General features: G+C 41.4%; 2 protein-coding genes across 7 annotated transcripts; both read right to left on the reverse strand.

Annotated features, from left to right (window-relative positions):
- Positions 1–2527: 2527 nt before the first annotated feature.
- LOC137099934 (hepatitis A virus cellular receptor 1-like) lies at positions 2528–8862 on the reverse strand. Of its 6 annotated transcripts, none has more exons than XM_067477401.1 (10): positions 8695–8860; positions 7736–8011; positions 6571–6723; positions 6157–6372; positions 5875–5973; positions 5160–5213; positions 4702–4740; positions 4536–4604; positions 4030–4086; positions 2529–3894 (listed from the first exon to the last, which is right to left on the reverse strand). In XM_067477401.1, the coding sequence occupies exons 1-10, from the start codon at positions 8753–8755 to the stop codon at positions 3815–3817; spliced, it is 1104 nt and encodes a 367-aa protein (XP_067333502.1). In that variant the 5' UTR covers positions 8756–8860; the 3' UTR covers positions 2529–3814. The 6 variants fall into 6 exon arrangements, with proteins under 6 accessions (XP_067333521.1, XP_067333511.1, XP_067333502.1 ...); XM_067477394.1 differs by having other exon boundaries at positions 5875–5976; XM_067477420.1 differs by lacking the exon at positions 5160–5213 and having other exon boundaries at positions 2528–3894; positions 8695–8862.
- Positions 8863–11733: 2871 nt separating this feature from the next.
- Positions 11734–20544, reverse strand: LOC137100099 (protein NLRC3-like). The gene is made up of 8 exons (XM_067477737.1): positions 20086–20544; positions 17778–17856; positions 17375–17588; positions 15338–17135; positions 15062–15235; positions 14251–14424; positions 14063–14109; positions 11734–13318 (listed from the first exon to the last, which is right to left on the reverse strand). The coding sequence occupies exons 1-8, from the start codon at positions 20172–20174 to the stop codon at positions 12792–12794; spliced, it is 3102 nt and encodes a 1033-aa protein (XP_067333838.1). The 5' UTR covers positions 20175–20544; the 3' UTR covers positions 11734–12791.
- Positions 20545–22436: the final 1892 nt, after the last annotated feature.

Here is a 22436-nt window from a genome sequence, read left to right on the forward strand (position 1 = left end):
GGGGGAACAAGAAGGGTACTTTTGTACTGCTGCATCCCTTTACACAACATGGAGAGTAGACAACCAGGATGCACACGACACACAGCAGGAGAAGCAAAGCTGATCCAGAAAACGGCACATTGTGATGGGACATCAATTGATAGTGTTAACAACACATAGCATCATGGCATTTATAAACTCAGCGGTGTTTACAATGACAAACACACGTCAACAAAGAATTCTAAAAGTTCTAGATCAACCAAATATCATATACACACATGAGGGTATTAACATTGCAGACCATATGATGGATGGGCAACCGCACATGTGTAAAGACAGAGTGCAGATAGAGACAAAAGCTAGAGCAGATTTCCAAACAGAAATGCTAAAAGGCGAAGCAGAGATGGTGTTTACAGATGGATGTTGTTTCAGGCATAGCACAGAAGGACTAAAAGCAGGTTATAGAGTGGTCAGAAGGACTAAAGAAGGTCAGTATGAAGTTGTCAGTGCAGGGCCTGTCACAAAACAGCCATCAGCACAGACAGACAGTACCAGCTGAATTGGTAGCAATGATAGAAGCTCTGGGCAAAAGGAAAACGGGTTAACATTTACTCAGACTCAGCTTACGTGGTAGGAGCAGTATGTGGAGCTACCACAGTGGCTAAGAGCAGGGTTTTTGACAGCAGGAGGCCTATTCACCTCTGTCAGAAACTCTACTGCCACCTCTCCTTGACACTTATATACGTCACCCTAACCACTCTGCCATGTCCCAGTGATGGGAGATCACATTGTCCAACATGACACATCAGGTCTCTGTCCACTGTGGACAAGACGTTCACTATAACAAACGTGCAGCTCGGTGACTCTGGACTTTACCTCTGCGATGGAAAACCTGCCTCTTATCTGCATGTGTTCAGAGACTAGAAGGTCTGTGGTAGGTGAGACAAACTGAAACTACACAAAGAGACAGAAAGAAAATAAACACATTCCTTGTTTATTGATGGTGATTGTGCTTGTTGTTTCTCATGCAGCTTCTTTATCAGCTTCACCATCATCAGCATCTGGAGAACGAGAGGATGAGTTTATGCAAATATTTTACGCTGTAACTGTCATTACATGTTACTTTATGGTATTTTTCTATTTAATATGTAGCAGCAAGTCCTGCATTCGGGAAAGAAAAATGCTTATTTGGTTCCTTCTGAGTAAAAAAATGTCTCTTCATTAAAATAATTTCTGGGTAAAAACCTCAAAACCGTGTTGTCATCTGCTCCCTGGCTGATACCTTTTGCACTCCAATAATTCTGACGTATCACATGGTCTAATACAAAATGGTTGAAGCCCAGTAGCCCCCAGCTGGTTGTGTAAAGGAAAAGCATATTGCTATTTTTATGGTGAGATTTTCTTTCATGTATTTTCTTATATTTCAAAATGAGCTCTTACTCTGTTAAAGCAACTTTTAGACAAGAATTACTTCCTTTTTTGCATTTTACTTAAAAAATGTGCAGAAAATCACATTGGAAACAGCAGCTACAAAGGGGAATTTAGTGGTAAATCCCTTCACACCTTCTCTGCAGGCACCACTGCTCTCAGCACTTTACACAATGACCTCCACCCTTTCCTGTGTAACCCTGTGTAATGTACTGCACTTTATTATAGAAACAACACTCAACATTTATAGTCACACGCTGCTGTTGGAAAAAAAGTTTATATTTGCTGCAGATGAGTTATAGTTTAAGATGAACACATAATTTGACATTTCATTTAAAATGCTTTTTCATTCATTTATGATTCTCTACTTGAATCCTTCATTGAAGAAGAGGTAGAGGAAATAAGCAGAAAAAAACTGAGATAAAAGATAAAGTTGTTGTTACCTGCAGCGACGTTGCCGCCCAGAACCAAGACTAACAGGCACGTCTCCACGTTCACCATCATCCTGCCTCACGGAATCACAGTGATGTCTGACACCGGTTTATGTGTGTGTGTGGACTGAGAACAGGAAACTCTGGGTGTGTATCGGCCTCTTCTCTATTTGTGGACGTGGGTGGGAGACATCCAGTGATGATGTCATCATTTTTTATGCTGATTAAACATTTCATGTGAATTCAATCCAAATTACATTTAATGTTTTGCAGATACTTTGAAACTGTTAACATCTCTGCATTTCAGTAAATCAAGAATTAGGGTCAAGGATCCAAAGAGTCATCTTTCATGTGCAGCTGCATGTAGGAGCTGAACAGTGAACCTCTTCACATCTTGGACCAGGTTCAACACGTTTTGTGTGAATCTGAGTCACTGAGGTCAAAGCTCAATCAGTCTGCATTTAAGCCACAGGGTAAAAATACTCAAATCTGACCATAAGACCTGAGGGTCTTATGGTCACTCTGTATGGAGACTCTGTGCTACTTTCTAGACACTGGAGGAATCTAGAAGGAGACTGATGCAATCGAGGCTTTAAGAGCGTGAGAACAGGAGTTACCACTGGAAAACAGAGCAGACATTTACTTTGCAGAAATAGAAATAGAGAAGTGTGAAGGAAGCTCCTGAGTCAGTGCCATGATGTGCAGGGGTGGAGTGGGCGGTGGGGGGGCAGTGCATGATGATGCATGATGACAAACACTAAATTGTAGCCCGACGTCTCATCCGAACGTCTGTCAGCAGCAGCTGTGTTGTCCACTCTACACGGTGAAACAAAGCTTCCATAAACTAAGTCCTGATGGTCTCAAATTGTCTAAAATAATAAATAGTAAAAAAATGATAATTACAGATAATCTGCATTTGTAACAGGTGGTGTGTTTATTACTTCATCCTACAGTTACAATGATGCAGTGACAGCAATAATGAAATCTGATTGGTCAGAAGGGTTGTGTCTGCACAGCTGCCAGAGTCTGAGTAAACTGCTCCCCACCCCCCAAAAAACAAACAAATCTAAAACTAATACAAACTATAGCTTTAATAGCAGTTACACAAATTAGTTTCAATAAACTTAAGCGTAGCACAACACAGGAAACAGTGATGAGCAACTGAAAATTTGCACTGACCTTTATTAATAAATATGAAAACTGCTACCAAAATGTAAAACATTATTGCTCCTAATGCACATATCAGGGCCATCTGCATTTTATTTGAATTGTGCAAACAGCCACAAAATCTCTACAGATCTCATCACTTACAATCAGCTTTACAGAGAAGTGACTAAATGTTTTAAAACTATTTAATAAAACATTTCTATACAACAGGTACATTCAGGGAAACATGTTGCACTGATTTTCACATTGTTTCTCATGAAAATAACAAGACCACACTTCACTCATACATGTGTAATACCAGCACCTGACCAGCAGAGGCTGCTACAGTTTAGTTCAAATCCTTCAGGAGAACCATCTAACACCACATCACCAAAAGACGGGGGCAGAGCCAACGAGGTGATCGAGGGAGCAGGTAAATGCATCAACAGAAGAACAAGTCTAAAAGGACGGCAGGAAAAGCAGCAACTGAAAAGGTGGAGACTTGCAGGTTGTGACAGAGTGGGAGCGTCTGGATGTCTTATATACTGAGAGTGATGAGCTGCAGGTGCAGGAGTGGGTGGAGCCGGGCGGGGCAGGTAGAGATGGAGGGAAACTCCAACAAAGGAGGGAGTGAGCAGGCATGAGACAGTGAGGAGGACGAATGTGACTGTGCAGTTTCTCTCAGTGCATCATGAGGTTGATGCTACAAAAACAGGAGCGAAACTCAACGTCAAAAGTTATTTACATGTTCAGTTCAGGGTAAAGGCTTTTTTCCTGCAAACACGTCTCACATTTTAATTTCTTAACAGCTGTACAGTATCCAGATGTGACTAAAGATGGTCGTGGTTGTTTGCAGGGGTTTGGGGTTTGTCCAGTAAAACATAGGTGCTGTAGTTCAGCTTGGTCTGACCTGTGAATCAAGAAAGAATAGTAATCACAGAGTCGGCGATATGGCTGCTTCATCACAGTTATGTTAGTATAATGTGCACTTGATACAGTTTGGTCTCATGTGTGACACTCAATCAGCCAGAATGAGTAAAGTTACCTTTATTATTTCCATCGACCACAGTGCCGCTGATCAACGAGTACGGAGACTCTGTCGCTGTATTTGAAAATAATACACACATTAGACACAGTGTGCAATCAGGAGTAAATGACCAGAACACACATGCACATCAGTCCCAACATGTGCTGCAGTTCAATCATCACGTGATGTGGAAACATGGATTTTAACTTTAAGCTACAGCATCAACATCACCGGCCTCTGCTCTGACACACTGTGCACAGTCCTTCAGGTTCTGCTCAGTGTCTAACAACCCGAAATAAAAAAGGTCTGGAGAGATTAGAATAAAGTGATGTACTGCAGCTTCATCACTAGAAGTGATTGTGTTTTGCAGTTAGAGTAAATTTGAACTTTTTAAACATCATCATTATTATAAGTTGGCACCAACCTCTCAGGTTTAGTTCCCTCTCATCCTGAACCCTGGTAGTTTTTTGTTGTGCATGTAAACACAACAACTGTTAAACTGTTAGTATCAATTCAGGTTTTACCCATTTTGATTTCCGTTGGTGGATATTCACAGATGGTGGAATATGTGGGTTCAGTTTGATCTGATGCACCTGTTAAAACATTTAGAAAAAAAGACTTTTAAAAGGCTTTTTAACTGCTGGCTGCTCTAAATGTAAGAGAGGCGGTGAGTGAAGGAGCGTTATGTACCTGAAAAAGGTGTCATGCTGAAGGTGGCTGGTCCTACAGCTGCCAAACAAGAAAAAGAAAAACACAAAATTAGCAAATTAGCTTTTTGCTACGTGCTCTATAAACATGGCATCATATGTTAAAAAACTTCCAAATGAAGAATAAGTAGTTAGAGCAGCAGGTCAGAGAGGTAATTGTCACGATATGAAGTTGACGTCACTTGACAATGAAGTTTTTGTTGTTGTGAGGATCCTCCACCTTTCTGCTGGAGTTTTTGTTTTCACTTTAATGATTCTGAAAAGTGTTGCCACAGTAGGTCAGTAGCAGACACAGGTAGACAGAGCACAACCTCACGAGATGGCGTCTCCATCCTCCTACACTCAACATGGTCTGATGTCACATTCTCTGGGCAGAGAACAGTGGAGGATTCCATTTTATATCAGTATTGATCCTGACGGACAACACTTCTCGTTTCTCACCGTTTGGAGGTCCGTCCTGAATATCATCATAAACGTGGTATATTTCTTCATTTTCTGCAAAAAAATAAACTTGTCATAAGATCTGGCTCAATAAGGCTTTACTCCATTAAAATGATCAGAGTTGTATATTGAATTGTTGTGTGTGCTAACAGGGAATTGGGCAGACGTGTGGAGCCCAGCTGGCTAACGTGTTAGCTTCAGTTCATGTCAAACACCTGGGACACTGTGATCCAAATATCACCACAGCTCGACAGCTGAGTTTAAAGTTTGCAGCCCGTTATTTTCAAAAGGTTCCTTCATCGTCACAAGTAACAAAAATGATCATGGACTGGGTTAAAAAAAGGTTGCATCTCCCTTTGCACTTATAACCTCCTCCAAGCTCAGGTTCTTCATTTAAAAAGTCATGATCATTGGGAATATTGTCCAAACTCCACCTCAGATCTTGCACATGCACAGTGACTGTCCATGGTACAAGGAAATGTCAGTTCAGAGCATGTTCACACCAAACGAGCAGTGATAGTCTTCACTACAAGAACCACTTCAAATCTTTCACTCAAGTAAAAGCACTAAGCAGATTATCTACATGTTACTTACAGCACAAAAGTAAATACTTTTTTAAAAGTAGAAAAAAATCTTATGTTTGTTTTTTTAGAAAAAAATGTTCCTACAAATTAATGTTGTAAGTAAGATTTTAAATCCTACCACTGTTACTCACCTCGTCTTTTACACCTGCGTCTCCGAGTAAAGTAGACGATGGTGATGATGATGATGATGAGGACAGTGAAGGGGACAGTTACTCCAACCATCAAAGCAGCTGCTGGTTTCAGGTTTTTAGTTGTAGATAGACAAAGTAAAAGTTTAAAACAACTGACGTGCTGCTTCTACAGTAAACAGCAGAGTGTGATGATGTGCAAGATTCTGCATCAGTAGCTTAGAAACAAACTCTGCAGGTGGAAATGATTTTACAGTTAACTCAGTTTATTCTCTGTAGTTTTACCTGGGTTTGGTTGTGATGTGGTAGAAGTTGTTGTAGCAGTAGCTATTATAGTACTAGTACTAGTAGTAGTTGTTGTTGTAGCAGTAGCTATTGTAGTACTAGTACTAGTAGTAGTTGTTGTTGTAGCAGTAGCTATTGTAGTACTAGTACTAGTAGTAGTAGTGGTAGTTGATGTTGATGGTTTTGGTTTTGTTGTTGGTTTTGGTGTTGGTGGTTCTGTGTGGGGGAAACATAAATCATGTTTTAAAAGATTTTAAACATGGACGGTAAATACATTCCAGATGTCCACAGTTTAATTTGGTCTTTAACATGATCCGTCTCCATTGAAAGGAAACTTTGACCGTGTTAAAGTAGAAATGCTTTGCTGACTGTAGGTGTTGGATGAAAATGTTTTGATGTTGAGTTTCCTCTTACTCTTTGACTTCTTGTTATTGCCATGTTTTCTGTGTCGTTTCTGTGTTGTAACTGTATCAGTTTTGTCCACAGTAGGAGGTGAAGAAAGGGTTTCTGCTCCTTGTCTTTTTAGAGATTCAGACACAGTTGAGGTTGTGGGTTGTGGCTTTTCACCTTCAGTGTGACACAGGGCACAAAAACACACTTTAGCACAGAAAGACATGTAAGCAGACACCAATATGGAAGCAGAGAAAAGGTGACTAAGGTGCCTGTTTCTTCAAATGGACCAAGATGTTGATTCTGTGGAAACAAACTGGATTTACAGGCTTCTGACCAGAACCAGGCTGGTTATGTAGTTGCCCTTGTGCCCAGTCTCTACCAACCAAGCTGACGTCAAACAGCGACTGCTGCTTCTTCCCTCTTAGCTTTGTCTGGGCACTTGAACACGTCACAGAGACGGCAGCTGACGGACGCGCCGCTCTGCACATTCTGCACTTGAGCAGAGGAAGAGGAAGTGCAAAAATGTAGGTACCCATTTTAACCATTGTCAGCATAAGTCCAGTGTGCATGTAGAAAGTGCACATTTTGCTGCACACTGCCAGGACCAGTTCCTCTAAATGACCCCTTTCCTTTCCTTTCACTGTCCTCTGGAGTCTTGTGTCTCACCTTTGGTCACATTCAGGTAAGCAGCAGGTTTTCCATCACAGTAGTACAGTCCAGAGTCACCGAGCTTCACGTCTGTCAGAGTCAAAGTCTTGTCTTCAGCTGAAACATGTCTGATCTGTTGTTGCTTTCCAGCACTTTCTCTGCTCCACGTCTACATCATAGTTGTACGATTGGCTGGTTTAAACTGCAGTTTACATGCATTTCTACCCAGACTCTGATTCTAATCAGTTCATCTATGGTTCCAAGTGGACGTTTGTGCCAGAGGTATTGAAATTCTTTCCAGGTGTTACTGTGATATTGAGTTCACATAAACACGACAGATGAATGGATGGACAAGCTGGAAACATAATGTCTCTGACTATGACTGTCGCTATAGCACAGAGTAGGAAAAACACTCAAACATTACTTCAATGTAATTATCCTTGGTTTACAAACATGAAACTTGGAAAGGACAGAGACATGATGTTGATTCAAAAGGAGAAACCCACAAAGATGAAACTGTGATGAAGTGTGATGTTACCTGATGGGATCACGGTCAGTTCCACAGCTTTTTTATTATTACAGAAATAAGTTCCACTGTCTGACACTGCAGCTCTGCTAATGTACAGAGACTTGTCTCCTAATGAGCTGAATCGTTTGTCTGGGTCATTGATGTGTTTTTCATCTCTGTCGTGAGCCGTCAGTATGTCCTCTTTGTGTCCATTTGTCTCTCTGCTCCAGGTCACTTTAGCGTCCACAGGCCGAGGACAAGGCAGCGAGATCTGCTGCTTCTCCTCAAATACTTTCTGGATTATTTCTTTTAAAAAAAAAGAAAAAAGGAAATTAGCATCTGTTCTTAGCATCTGTAGACGAGTGAAATTGTTCTTTTCACTGTCGGTTAGAGAAAGTAGTTTGAGTCTGTCAGTTCTGTGGGACATTTTACAGAGAAATTAATCCAAAAATCATCAGCAGATTTGATGATAACAAGCAGTGAAACACACAATATCACCAGAGTTGGACTTTGGGAACTTGAGAGTTTTATCACTTTGACACCATCAGCAGACTCCTCAGATACTCACTTCTGTACTGCAGCTAAAATTAGTCAAATATTTTTGAATGTCTCATAATAGAGTAACTGAAGACCAACACACACACACACACTCACTCTCTCACACACACAGACAAAGACACACACACACACGTACTTCTATCAGCGTGGCCTGTGCTTTGTCTTTGGCTCTTTACACCAAACCGCTCAGTCTCTGGATGAAGTGAGGAGACTCGTCGAGATAAATTAAAGAGGTAAAGACTTAACCCTGAAACAGCCCTTTAGTGTGTGTGTGTGTGTGTGTACTTTAAGTAGCAAGCACACACACACAAACTGTATTTTGTAGATGATGCTCTAATAACAACTTAAGCATTGTTAAAAAACCATAACCAATAACAACAGAGGATTTTCCACAGTTAATACCTAGTAACTAATAACTAGTTTGTTGTTACCTGCTGCAGCATTAGAGCCCAGAACAAGGAAGAACCAGCAGCTGTAGACAGTCACCTTCATCCTGACAGCGACTGAACAAACACTCAGCACAGTCTGAGCTGAGAACAGGAACTGAGCTTTCTGTGGCTGTGCTAGTAAAACCCACAGTGACAAATGAGAGCGTGTCAGTCTGTCTGTGGAAAATTCTTCAGTACAGACACTGCTACACCAGTAGGAGGCAGCAATTCACAAAAAGGTGCTGAGTCGATGATGTGACCAAGGTCGCGTATAATAGATCTTCAAAGTAACTATGAGTGTTTTTTTTTTTAAGGCAAATGGTTTTTGCTGGTTTTAACAGATAATTGTTGAAGTAGCTACGACTCAAACATTCAAAGTTGCAGGAAATGTCACATTAGTTGGGTGGGAACAGTGGGAGCGATCTGATGTTGATCCTCACGCATTTCCTTGCCTCCGTTTTTTATTCAGTTCTGCCTTAATTCTTCCTGCGTATTTTTATTAATATTTCACATCCACACTGTCGGACAGAGCTGACAGACTTCAGTTTCACATGTCTGGTTTAATGTGAGCCTGACTCCTCATTAATCAGCTGCATCTTAACCATCAGGAATCAAACCTTGACCTATCAGCACTTTGTCTCCCACACTGTTAACCTGACAGCGTATCTGTGGGAAATGCAGATGCTGCAGTAACACAGTAATAACACAGTAACACAGTAATAACACAGTAACACAGTAATAACACAGTAACACAGTAATAACACAGTAACACAGTAATAACACAGTAACAGTATATTTAGACTGACAGTTTCAGCACACATTCAGCAACAACATAGCAACAGCAGTGTCACTTTCTTTGTGGAAACATGATACAACTCGTTGGGTTTTTTTCTAAAATCAGCAGCAGAAACTTCACGTGTGCCACTTTAAAAGCTTGTGAAAGCATTGTGGTGTAACCATGACTGTTACAGCTCGATCATTTACCATCATCAAGCTGCAATTAAGCAACTGAGGTTTGTTTGTAACCACTTCCCTGCTTCTTTTACCCAGACAGACCTCAGCCCACTATTTGTGTCCAGGCTGAAAACGCTCAGTGGATCATTTACTTCGAAAGCTTCTTCAGTCAAAGCACAAAGCTCTGAGGGGCTGTTGTGAACATCACATATGCTTTAGGTGAGAGGAAGTGCAAACCCAACAAGGTGAAGAGTGTGTGCGGAGCTATGGTGAGCAATGGGCAGGAAAGGAGAACTGCTGTATGAGGAAACCCGGGCCGGGGAAATGTGCCGGGATTAAATAATATACGACTACAGAGGAAGTGAGCTCACTTTTCAATAATAATTACAGAAATGGTCGAGCGGAGCAGCTGAGCAGGTGCAGCAGGGAGGTGATGGGGCTGAGATGGTGGGGTGACAATCCAGGGTGATAGGGATGTGTCATTCAGAGCAGACTATAGTTGAACCCACATCGGGCTTTCGAAGCAGAAGTATCGTGACAACATGTCGAAGCCTCGCTTCACCCTGGTGACTACCCCAAATAAAGCTTTGTTACATCACTCGCGTATCAGAAAGGTGTCGCACCAATTGTGAACATCAGATCTACATCTGAGTCAAAGTTTGTCAATCTGATTTCATAAGACAGACTTTACTAAACAAATTAACCCTCTTGTATTCTGATCAACTGGCCATTGATTTCAGCCATTTGCATGTAGAACCAAAGATTTGACCAGCAGATGTCGCTATGTTTAACTGAGTCACACGCTTCAAAACACTGAAGCATTTTCAACATATTTGCTTCAGAAAGCTTTGCTTTCTCCACCAGTAGCAGAGAGTGTGTCAGAATCCCAGAGGACGAGTTGGCGAACAGAAGCAAACGAGAAGGTTCTGGAAAAGACAATAACCAAGATGAACCAGCTGAATGTTGAGAGGGACTTTAGTACAGGAAGGAAGTGACTGACAAACTAAAAACAGGTGTGATTTACATTTACACAGAAGAGAAACCAATGAGGGGGAAATGACAGCGACTCATCTCATCAAACTCATCTGCAACATAAACTGGTCTGCTGCCATTAGCCACATTAATACACCATTTTATCAGCACAGCATGAGGGTCACACTGCAGACCCTCCCCCTTGGCCCTGTTTTTTATTTGTCCCACCTCAGTTCAGTACTAGCTGATACTGTTTCATGGAAGTAAAACATGTCGGGGTAGTTTAACAGAACATAAATGAGTCTCTACCTTCACCTTTTGATCACTGATCCACCTGATCTACCGTGTCCTTTGTGTAGTTTCAGTTTTTCTCACCTACCACAGACCTTCTAGTCTCTGAACACATGCAGATAAGCAGCAGGTTTTCCATCGCAGAGGTAAAGTCCAGAGTCACAGAGCTGCACGTTTGTTATAGTGAACGTCTTGTCCACAGTGGACAGAGACCTGATGTGCCATGTTGGACAATGTGATCTCCCATCACTGGGACATGGCAGAGTGGTTCTGTCCCCTCTCTGAACCTCCTCTTTGTATACAGCACTCAGGTTATGCTGTGATTTATTTTTGTATTATTTATTATTATTATTATTATTATTATTATTATTATTATTATTATTAACAGTTAGACAACAAACTCACTGTGGTTAACTCGTATATCAGCGGTGGATGGGCTGAGCTGCCATCATCATTTATGGGAGATGTTTCGGAAATAACCTGCCTGAGAAAATCAGTCTCTGTGACTCAGTGTCATCTTTTAAGTCTCGTCTGAAAACGCATTTTTACAGATTTGTCTTTTCTGAGATGTGAGATTGTTGTTTTAGTATAAATAGTATATTCTGTCTTTATAACTTGATGTATTTTACTTTGTGCTTTTCTTTGATTTTATATTTAACCTGATTTTATTTATTTATCTTTATTTTCCTTTTAATGTACAGCACTTTGTACTTTGTTTGATAAGTGCTTTATAAATAAACCTATTATTATTATTATAATTATTATTATAATTATTATTATTATTATTATTATAATTGTCCTTAATCACACTTTCTCCCCATTTATCTGCCATTATTTCAGCAGGGCCTGTAAGAGGATGAGATCATTTTTCTAATCTCCCTGTTTTGTTCCCCATGTTTTCTAGACTCACTGTGGTTTGTGCTTCAACTTTCTATGGGCTTATCAATCACACACAATTTACTCTCTCATACTGATCTTCCCATCTCATCGTATGGTTGGATCTTATCACACATACACTAACTTCAGATGAATCCCTTCAGCCAGGTAGTTTGTATGTCACATTCGTTCTGACCAACTACCCTATACAGTAGTATGCACAGTGTGTTATGCACACTAGACACTAAAGGAGTCATTTTATATCTGGTTATTTATGTTTTCGTCTGTATTGAGTCAGTCATACACCCATTTTATTCAAATGGAACCAAAACCGGACATTATACTTTCATATGTGTAAGATGACTTATCTATGTATTTCTATATTTAAATGTATCTATTTATTGACTCATTTCTTTATTTATTGAGGATGGTACTTCTCACTACTATACATGTATCTATTTTCCCTTATTTCACCTTTTTGCCTTGTTTTCCTTTTTCTGACAGAACACATAGAATTACACAGACAATTGTTCACTACCACACAGGCTTTACAAGAATATTACAGTTGCTATCACACAAGCTTTACACAACCTCTGTGATCTATTACTGAAAAGAAATGCTTCTTAAAGCTGTTCTCCCTTATTGCTGGAATGGAGCATCTGCTGTCCACCACCTGTCCCTGACATCAGGATCACAGTCTGTGCATCCTGCCCATTCTTTTTCTCTTTCTTTGCTGTTAGTGCTGAAGTTCTAATTAGGAAAACACAAACACTCAGGGTGGACAGTATGGATGACTTGGTGCAAGAGTGAACACATTTTCTTCATCATCAACACAAACCTGACACCAACCTAAATGATTGGCAGTAATGAAAGAACCATCCAAATGTTTCTCTTAAGTCCAAGTATCAATGGTGCAGAGTGTGTGTGATGGTGAACAGAGGGAACTTTGATTTCAGCAGCTGATCTTCAGTCAGCAGAGTTTCTGTCCACAGGAGACACTCTCACACCTACACACTGCACAGAGACAACGAGGAACCAGACCAGATCCAGAACCCAGGATACAGATGTTCAGTAAATGTGGTGTTGAAGGTGTGGAGGTGGATCAGTTTGTCAGAGGAGACACTGTAGAAGGACAGAGAGCCAGCAGGACAGTCCACATACACTGCTACTCTGTTAGAGACAGAGGATGAGGAGAAGAATGACTGTCTGGTGTTGTGCCAGACATAGTAACCATGATCAGAGCAGTTCAGACTCCAGGACTGATTGTTCCATCCAAACAAACAGTCATCACTGTTTCCTTTCCTTCTGATTCCTCTGTAACTCACTGATATAGAAACTCTTTCTCTCCACTCGACCTCCCAGTAACAGCGACCAGTCAGAACATTTCTACACAGCAGCTGAGACCAGAACTCAAATCTGTCTGGATGATCAGGATATGACTGATCCTCCTCCACATGTGTCACCTTCCTGTTGTTGTCAGACATTTGTAGGTTTCTGTTTACTGTGTTTGGGTCCAGTTCCAGTTCACAGGCATCTGATGGAGAGAACAAGACACAAACAGCTGCAGTTTATCATCTGTTGATTTATCAGCAACTTTACTGACAATGACTGAAAGTAAATCATTCCAACTTCCATTTCATCTTCAACTGTGAAGAATGTTTGACTCCATTTCAAGTGAAATTCAACAATCCAGTTAGAACAACAATCCACTTGAGCATTTTATGAAATGGATCAATGAAATCCACATCATACACACATTAGACACAAGTCAACTCTGGAACACCTGTGTTTTTTTCCACTTGAAGTCTATTTTTCTCCTCCTGGTGTTTAGTGAAGCTTCATCTTTAAACACAGGTGTTTCAATGTGTTTTAAAGCTGTTGCAAACTTTTTCCTGGTGTCTGTATTAGTGTTGTCAATAGTATTGATTTATCAATACATGTCTATACTGAATATTTGAAAATGTTTCAATATCCACACACTGGTATATGTTGTATATATGTTTGGAATTTCTGGCCGAGCTCTCTCTCCCTTAGGAGATTGTAAGTTGAATTAATATCATTACTTTGAAGATACTTTCACTGTGTTCACTTTGTTTGTGGATTTGAGATTGATTGATTGAATTCTAACATCTTTCCAGCCACACTGACAAAAAACAGAAGCTAAATCCTGAATGAAACTCTGGAGAAATTCATCTTTGTTCTTCAGTCAAGAAAAGCTTCAAATCTAGTGGAACATGTGCAGCTGTGTTCTCAGGAATCAAACTTAAAACACACTCACACTTCCTCACACCAGGTTTCAGTCTCTGTGGTCCATCATGGTCCACCCTGGAGGAAGAGACAAAGTCAGAATCAGCTTCATCCACCTTCACTCATCTCCACCATTAAACATGAACCAGAGTTCCTCAGTTAGACAGAGACACAGAGAAACAGTGTGAGAGCTGCTGTTGTCTGTCCATCTGTCCATACCTGAGAGTGTCCAGTCTCCAGTGTGGATCCTCCAGTCCAGCAGACAGCAGCTTCACTCCTGAGTCTCCTGGATGATTGTAGCTCAGGTCCAGCTCTCTCAGATGGGAGGGGTTGGAGCTCAGAGCTGAGGCCAGAGAAGCACAGCCTTCCTCTGTGATCAGACAACCTGACAGACTAAACACACACACACACACACACACACACACACGTTTCCATCACAGGACAAGACATTGACTTTATTCATTTGCTGGAGACATAACCATGAACTAAATCTAGGCTATAAAATGGCATCATTCAAATTCATGCTCCACCTTTTTTACCAACTAAACAGCCAACTGTAGAAACTAGAATTAAGGTGGATCATGGAACCAAGTCAGGTTGTGGACCTGCTCTTTGCCTTTGCAAGGATACTGGAGAGGTCAGAGGAGTTTGCTACACAAGTGAAAACATATTTTCCTGCTTATGATCTGCAGAATCTCATGTGCGTTATAGTAACTAATGTCCATCATTTGTTCCTTTCATTTCTGGCAATAATACAATGACATTGGAGCCTTGTAGTTAGTCCAAAGTAAACGCTGTCCATTAGTTCATCTGTGTCCACTTCAATTATTGATATTTCAATGGTTGTGGGGCTTATTCTCTTCAGACCAAACATGTTGGTGTCCAACTGAATATAGTTGAGCAATGTTACTTTATAAACAAGTTTCTGTGGTTAGAACAAAAACATTACCCAGCTGACAATCTGCTGTCAGCAAACCTCTTCATCACGATAGCTTGTCAAATGACTGTTTACAAAAATCAGAATCCTGACCTGAGAGTTTCCAGTCTGCAGTGATGTTGCTTCAGTCCAGCACACAAAAGCTTTACTCCTGAATCGTGCAGGTCATTGTTACTCAGGTCCAGTTCTCTCAGACTAGAAGACTGGGAGCTGAGAACTGAGGACAGAGCTTCACAGCTTCTCTCTGAAAGGTTACAGCCACTCAGTCTAAAAATAATCCAGTAAAACCAAAGAAACCAGTTACAAACATTAGTTTTCTGTCATGGAAACAACAATCCACTTAATCTGAAATAGTCTATGTGCACATACAGAGCTTTGTTGGAGGCTTTGACCACTGGCAGCAGCCTCAGAAGAGCCTCCTCTGAAGCAGAGTATTTCTTCAGGTCAAACACGTCCAGATCTTTTTCTGATGACAGTAAGATGAAGACCAGAGCTGACCACTGAGCAGGAGACAGTTTATCTGTGGAGAGACGTCCTGATCTCAGGGACTGTTGGATCTCCTCCACTAGAGAACCATCATTCAGTTCATTCAGACAGTGGAACAGGTTGATGCTTTTCTCTGCAGACAGATTCTCACTGATCTTCTCCTTGATGTACTGGACTGTTTCCTGATTGGTCTGTGATCTACTTCCTGTCTGGGTCAGCAGGCCTCGTAGGAGAGTCTGATTGTTCTGCAGTGAAAGACCAAGGAGGAAGCGGAGGAACATGTCCAGGTGTCCATTTGGACTCTGTAAGGCCTTGTCCACAGCAGTCTGATAGAGAAGTTTTAGATCAGGTCCAAATAGTTTAGACCACAGAGATGTTGATTGTTGTTCTGACAGCAGATTGACTCCAGAGTTGATGAATGTCAGATGGAAATGAAGAGCAGCCAGAAACTCCTGAACACTCAGATGGACGAAGCAGAACACCTTGTCCTGGTACAGTCCTCTCTCCTCTTTAAAGATCTGTGTGAACACTCCTGAGTACACTGAGGCTGCTCTGATATCGATGCCACACTCTGTCAGGTCTGATTCATAGAAGATCAGGTTTCCTTTCTGCAGCTGCTCAAAAGCCAGTTTTCCCAGATTTTTAATCATCTTCCTGCTCTTTTTATTCCAATGTGGATCTGTCTCAGCTCCTCCATCATACTTGATGTTCTTCAGTTTGGACTGAACCACCAGGAAGTGGATGTACATTTCAGTCAGGGTCTTGGGCAGCTCCCCTACCTCTCTGGTTTTCAACACATCCTCCAGAACTGTAGCAGTGATCCAGCAGAAGACTGGGATGTGGCACATGATGTGGAGGCTTCGTGATGTCTTGATGTGGGAGATGATTCTGCTGGCCTGCTCCTCATCTCTGAATCTCTTCCTGAAGTACTCCTCCTTCTGTGGGTCAGTGAACCCTCTGACTTCTGTCACCATGTCAACACACTCAGGAGGGATCTGATTGGCTGCTGCAGGTCGTGTGGTTATCCAGAGGCGAGCAGAGGGAAGCAGGTTCCCCCTGATGAGGTTTGTCAGCAGCACATCCACTGAGGTGGACTCTGTAACATCAGTCAGGATCTCATTGTTGTGGAAGTCCAGAGGAAGTCGACACTCATCCAGACCGTCAAAGATGAAGACAACCTGGAACTCTTCAAACCTGCTGATTCCTGCTTCTTTGGTTTCAGGAAAGAAGTGATGAACAAGTTCCACCAAGCTGAACTTTTTCTCTTTCAGCACATTCAGCTCTCTGAAAGTCAATGGAAATGTGAACTGTATGTCCTGGTTGGCTTTGTCTTCAGCCCAGTCCAGAGTGAACTTCTGTGTTAAGACTGTTTTCCCAATGCCAGCCACTCCCTTTGTCATCACTCTTCTGATTGGTTCATCTCTTCCAGGTGAGGCTTTAAAGATGTCTTCTTGTCTGATGGTTGTTTCTGGTCTGTCTGGTTTCCTGGATGCTGTTTCAATCTGTCTGACCTCATGTTCATCATTGACCTCTCCAGTCCCTCCCTCTGTGATGTAGAGCTCTGTGTAGATCTGATTCAGAAGGGTTGGGTTTCCTGCTTTAGCGATGCCCTCAAACACACACTGGAACTTCTTCTTCAGGTTAGACTTGAGTTTACGTCGACACAAAGGAGCATGAAATCCTGAATGAACAAAGAAGAAATTAAATCAATCAGAATCAGAAAATCAGAGAATCTAAACATTTAAGTGTCTGTAGAGTTTTTCTTCCTCCTTCAGTTTTATCATCAGTGGAGGACAAACAGCCTCTGATCTGATACAGATGTGTGCAGCATATTTACAGCAGAGTTTGGAAGTGGAAACCTCTCTCCTGCTGTTTCCATTTCCTCTTTCCATCATGTTAAATCTGTTCAAATCCTCTTACTGCTCTGCAGACAGTCAGCCAGCTCCTCCTGCTTCATTCTCCTCAGGAAGTTCACTGTGATCTTCACAAATGACTCTCTGCTGCTCCTCCTCTGCTCTTCATCCTCCTCATCCTCCCTCTGACTCTCTGAGCATTGTGGGTAATCTGGTCTCAGGACCCTCTGGATCTCCTTCAGCTGGTTCTTCACAAAAGTGACAATGTTGTCCTCCAGCAGCTGGAACAGAATGAGAAGTGAACATTTCATTGAAACTGGTAGAAGACAACATGTGATTCATCTGTGAGTCTGAAGACCTGCTGGTCTGAATACAGCAGCATGGACTCTGTTAGGACCTGAATGGTTGTTGAACATTCAGTCTGGGTTTTATGTAGTTCATAGTCAAAGTGTGATTGGACATGTACAGACCATAAATATGGAGTCCAGGTCTGGTTGATGCTGCTGGGCAAACTGATCACTGTGAACCTCTGACCTCTGCTGCTCAACTCTGGGGAGGAAAGAGACACTTTAAGGAAATGTCATAAACAAAGTGAGTAAAAAGTATGTGTTCATGTGGACACCTGGTGGACACCTTCACTTCAGGACAAATGGGAAACACTGAGTAAAATTTGCAGTACAGTGGCTGAATGTGGACAGGGTGTAAACCTGTATATCCTGCACAGATTAAAAGATGTTTCTTGTCTTTTAAGCCTGAAGGTGGTAATTGAAGGACAAAAAGGTCTTGTTTGCTTTACAGGTCAGTTGCATGAACTTCTGAATGTCAGGATTCAGTTTGAAATTCTTACCTTCCATCAGCAGCTTGTTCATCTTTAAAGTCAATAGAATGAATCTTAAACCTGTCAGTCGTCATGGAGACCGAGCTGTGTATCATCCTGATATAAACTAGTGACAAAGTATTTGAAAGCTAAAAAAGAGATGATTTTTGACTGAATCTCATTTGCAGTTTTCCTGTTTTTGGTTTGTTGTTTGACTCAAGTGTTTGTGCTGTAAACGTCTGAACTGTGATAACAGTATTTGGAATCAACCTAATAAACTGCAGATGTTATGTGACATAAACAAGACACTGGATAAAGTCTAAGTCTTCAGTTCACTAAAGCTCACATGGACATTGTCCTGTCAGGGTTAAGACTAAAGTCGTGTTTCCACCAACAACTGTGAAGGTGATAGAAAGGGAGATGAGCAGCTGGTCAGACTAGATCAGGCTGATCACTGTGAACCTCTGAGCTCTGTTGCTGAACTCTGGAGAGAAAATAGAAACTTTAAAGGACGACTTCACTGATTTTCAACTTAGAAAAAGTGATGAGAAGCTTCCTTGTTGATCAAATCTTTCCTTTTGAGTTACATTAATATTATTTGTAGGAAATAGTCCCAAAGATCACAAAGATGTGATTCTATTGGCAACTGATTCCATCCTGATTTTAGTTCATGAAAGTGAATTAGATGCTCTGCACTTATATAGAGCTTCTCTATCTACTGGGACCCAAAGCACTTTACACTGCTGCTTATTCACCCATTCACACTCATAATCACACACTGATGGGGGAGCTGCTATGCAGCTGACCTGAACTCACCAGGAGCAACTAAGTGTCAAGGACACTTCAACATGTGACAGGAGGAGCTGGGAATCAAACCAACAACCCTGGGATTGTTGGACAACTGCTCTACCTCCTGTGCCACAGTCGCCCTTAGCTCAGCAGAAGATTTCTATTTCATTATCTTATATGTCACAGGTTATGTTTATGATATTTTGCTTGCATGTCTCTCAGATTTCCTGTGTTCTTCTATTGACTTTGGAGCCTTTCCCAGCTGTCATCGGGGGAGAGGGGAGGTAGACCCTGGCCAGGTCTCCAGTCTATCTCAGGGCCACACAGTGAGACATACACAGACAGTCAAACCATCTGCACTCACATTTACACCTACGAGCAATTTTAGATTCTAAACTGTGATAATAATAATTCTAATAATTTCTTCCACCTTCACAAACTGCAGATATGTAACACAAAAAAGACACTGGATGAACTGTAAATCTTCAGTTCACTGAAGCAAACATGTACATTATACTGTCAGGGTTATGTCCAAACTCTGGTTACCACCATCAACTGTGGAGTTGATAGTGACAGAGATCAGCAGCTCCCAAAGCAAGAAGTTCAGTCTTACTCAGACTGTGAAGCTCTGGACTAAGAAATGATTCTTCTTATCAGACAAATCAGAAAATAAAAAGCTCAATTTTTATTTCTTACCTATGATCAGCAGTGTGTCCATCTTTAAAGTTAATTAGTCCACCCATAGACCCATCACTCTTCATAGAGACCCAGCTGGGTTCAGCAGAGTCTGGTCTCTGCTTCTTCATCCTGATCCAAACAAACAAGAGACAAATGAAAAGTAGTTTGAAGCTGAAAGCAGATAAATTGTGAGCAGACTGTCAGCAGCTGAAATGTTAGAAGCAGATAGAAAGTCAGTAAGAAGACAGTGGATGAGGAACGTTCTCCTGTTCATCAACATGGAATCTGATGAAAGACGCTGTCTCATCTTAGTTGCTTAGTTGACTAATCAGTGGTTGGCTCTTTGTTAACTAAGACAGTTAGTAGTTGATGATTAGTTCTTCTAAGCTGTTATTGAGGAGCTGAGTGGCAGATGTGACAGTGAGTGGGAATAATGATGGTGGACTGATTTGACATGGACAAGAGTCATGGACAGTTAGAGATCCTCATCTCACCTCTGGTCTTTGGTCTGGCTCTCATGTCCCCCACACAGAGTGGTTTTAGAGGGAGGGACTCCCTCCTCTCTGTCCTCACACTGATTCATAGCAGAGTCCACACCTGCTGGGAGCTGAGCTCAGTCTTTACAGCAACAACACTGACAATGTTCCCTTGAAGCTGCTCAGCTGCTGAATTCACATCCAGTCACAGAGACTTTGGAGCTTCAGCTGGAAACACAGAGAAGATCAGAGAGAAATGAAACATGTAAAGTTTTATTGAACATCCTTCGCTGCAAATTAGACCTTGTTGTTATTCATCAAGGCTTGTGGACTATTTTCCTGTTATTTGTGCTAATTATTGTGATCAGGTCAGTGACTGTTGACATCTGTTGGTGCTGCTCAGCAGCGACTCAGGCTCGACACTCGCTCGGCTAACAGGGGATATTCTTACTATTCTTATTATCTATTTTAGTCTGATTGATTGTTTTAATTGTTTTTAATAGTTTTGCTTCTGAGTATGAGCTTTGGGAATGGCAGGTCTAATCAAGTGTGTGTTTCTGGGACTGATTATTCTCAGACAGTTCTCGATAACCTGGACAACTTCTAGCAGCAGGAGCCAGCTGTTTAACTACAGCTGTGACGTCCTGCTCAGTCCACCCAGTGACGTACCAGCCTTTGGTTAGGTTTGGTTAGAGGACAGCAGGCCACGAGGAGTCAGAGAGATTGGTGGAGGGGAAAGAGAGGAGGAATCAAACATCATCTCAGAAGAGGAAATAAACCACTGATGCCTTCTACTTTGCTTAGACACATACACTTCCTGAAGAGGAAAGTGGATGAACTCTGAATCCTATGAATACTGTGATTCTTGTGTCATGGTTTTAACGGAAATGTGACCTAATCAGTGTTTTCCAGATCTGTGAGGTAGAAGTCTTCTCCCTGATTCGTTTGGACCGGACAGATGACTCAGGCAAAGTTAGAGGAGGTGGAGTGTGGGATCTATCTGAATGACAGGTGGTGCTGACAACATACGGTAAGAGAGACACTGTGCAGCCTGGAAACTGAATTACTGAGCCTGAGTTTAAGACCATGTTAACTACAGAGAGAATGTGAATGCATTATTTTATGTGCTGTTTATGTTCCACCCAGTGACAGTGTGATCATAGCTACAAAAAGACATCATGGAACGATCAATTTCTACTGGGAATTCCAAGAACATCCCCTACCAACACTTTACAGTCACTGATCTCTTTCAGATTACAACGTCTACACAAGATGTCGTCCACCCGAGAGCTTCTACCTCCGCTCTTATACGTCACCCTATGTTCCTGCCTCTTCTGGAAGAAAGTGTTCACTACAGCCATTTCCATCCTCTTTGCAAAGTCAAACACCATCTGTCCTTCTGCGTTCCTGTCCTGAAGACCAAACCTGCCCATCACAGTCTCATCACCTCTGTTCCCTTCACCTACATGTCCATTGAAATCTGCCCCAATCACCACTCTCTCACCTCTGGAGATGTTCTGCATCACTTCATCTAACTCACTACAGAATTTCTCCTTCTCTAGTAACTGACATCTTACCTGTGGTTCATAACCACTAACAACATTGAACATCACGCCTTCAACTTCCAGCTTCAGCCTCATCAACCTGTCTAATTCTCTTTTCACCTCTAGAACATTCCTCACAAACTCCTCTTTCAGGATAACTCCTACTCCATTTCTCTTCCTATCTGACCCATGGTAAAACAAATTAAACCTTGCTCCTAAGCTTCTAGCCTTGCTACCTTTCCACCTGGTCTCCTGGACACACAGTATGTCCACCTTTCTTCTCTGCATCATGTCAACAAACTCTCAATGCTTCCCTGTCATAGTCCCAACATTCAAAGTCCCTACTGTCAGTCCTACATTCTTAGCTTTCCTCTTCTCTCTCTGCCTACAAACATGACTTCATCCTCTTCTTATTTATTCAGGGTAACAGGCCTAAACATTCTATTAATTAGTGAGTAGCTGTTTTTTCATTTGCCTGTTTTAGCTTTAATACTGGAGGAAGTGATAAGTTAATATCTCTTTCTTCTTCTTCGTGGATTCAATATTTTAAATATAGAATTAGATGCTGTTGATAATATATATGTACAAATCTAGCAATGAATGAAAAAAAGGACAAAGATCTGTATTATATATGGTTTAAGTATGTCGAGTTTAGGAACGTTAACAGGTTTTATTCATGGTTAAAAGAAACCATAAATGTACAAGTGTAGTCTAGATAGACTGGACTACTAGACTGAAAAACTTTTAATCAAAATCTAGAGGTTGTTCATGCAGTTAGAGGACCAGATGTCACTAAAAGGGGTTTGAAGTGTGTCCGACAAAATT

This window comes from Channa argus, chromosome 1, assembly GCF_033026475.1.
Source record: "Channa argus isolate prfri chromosome 1, Channa argus male v1.0, whole genome shotgun sequence".
Lineage (NCBI taxonomy): Eukaryota > Metazoa > Chordata > Actinopteri > Anabantiformes > Channidae > Channa > Channa argus.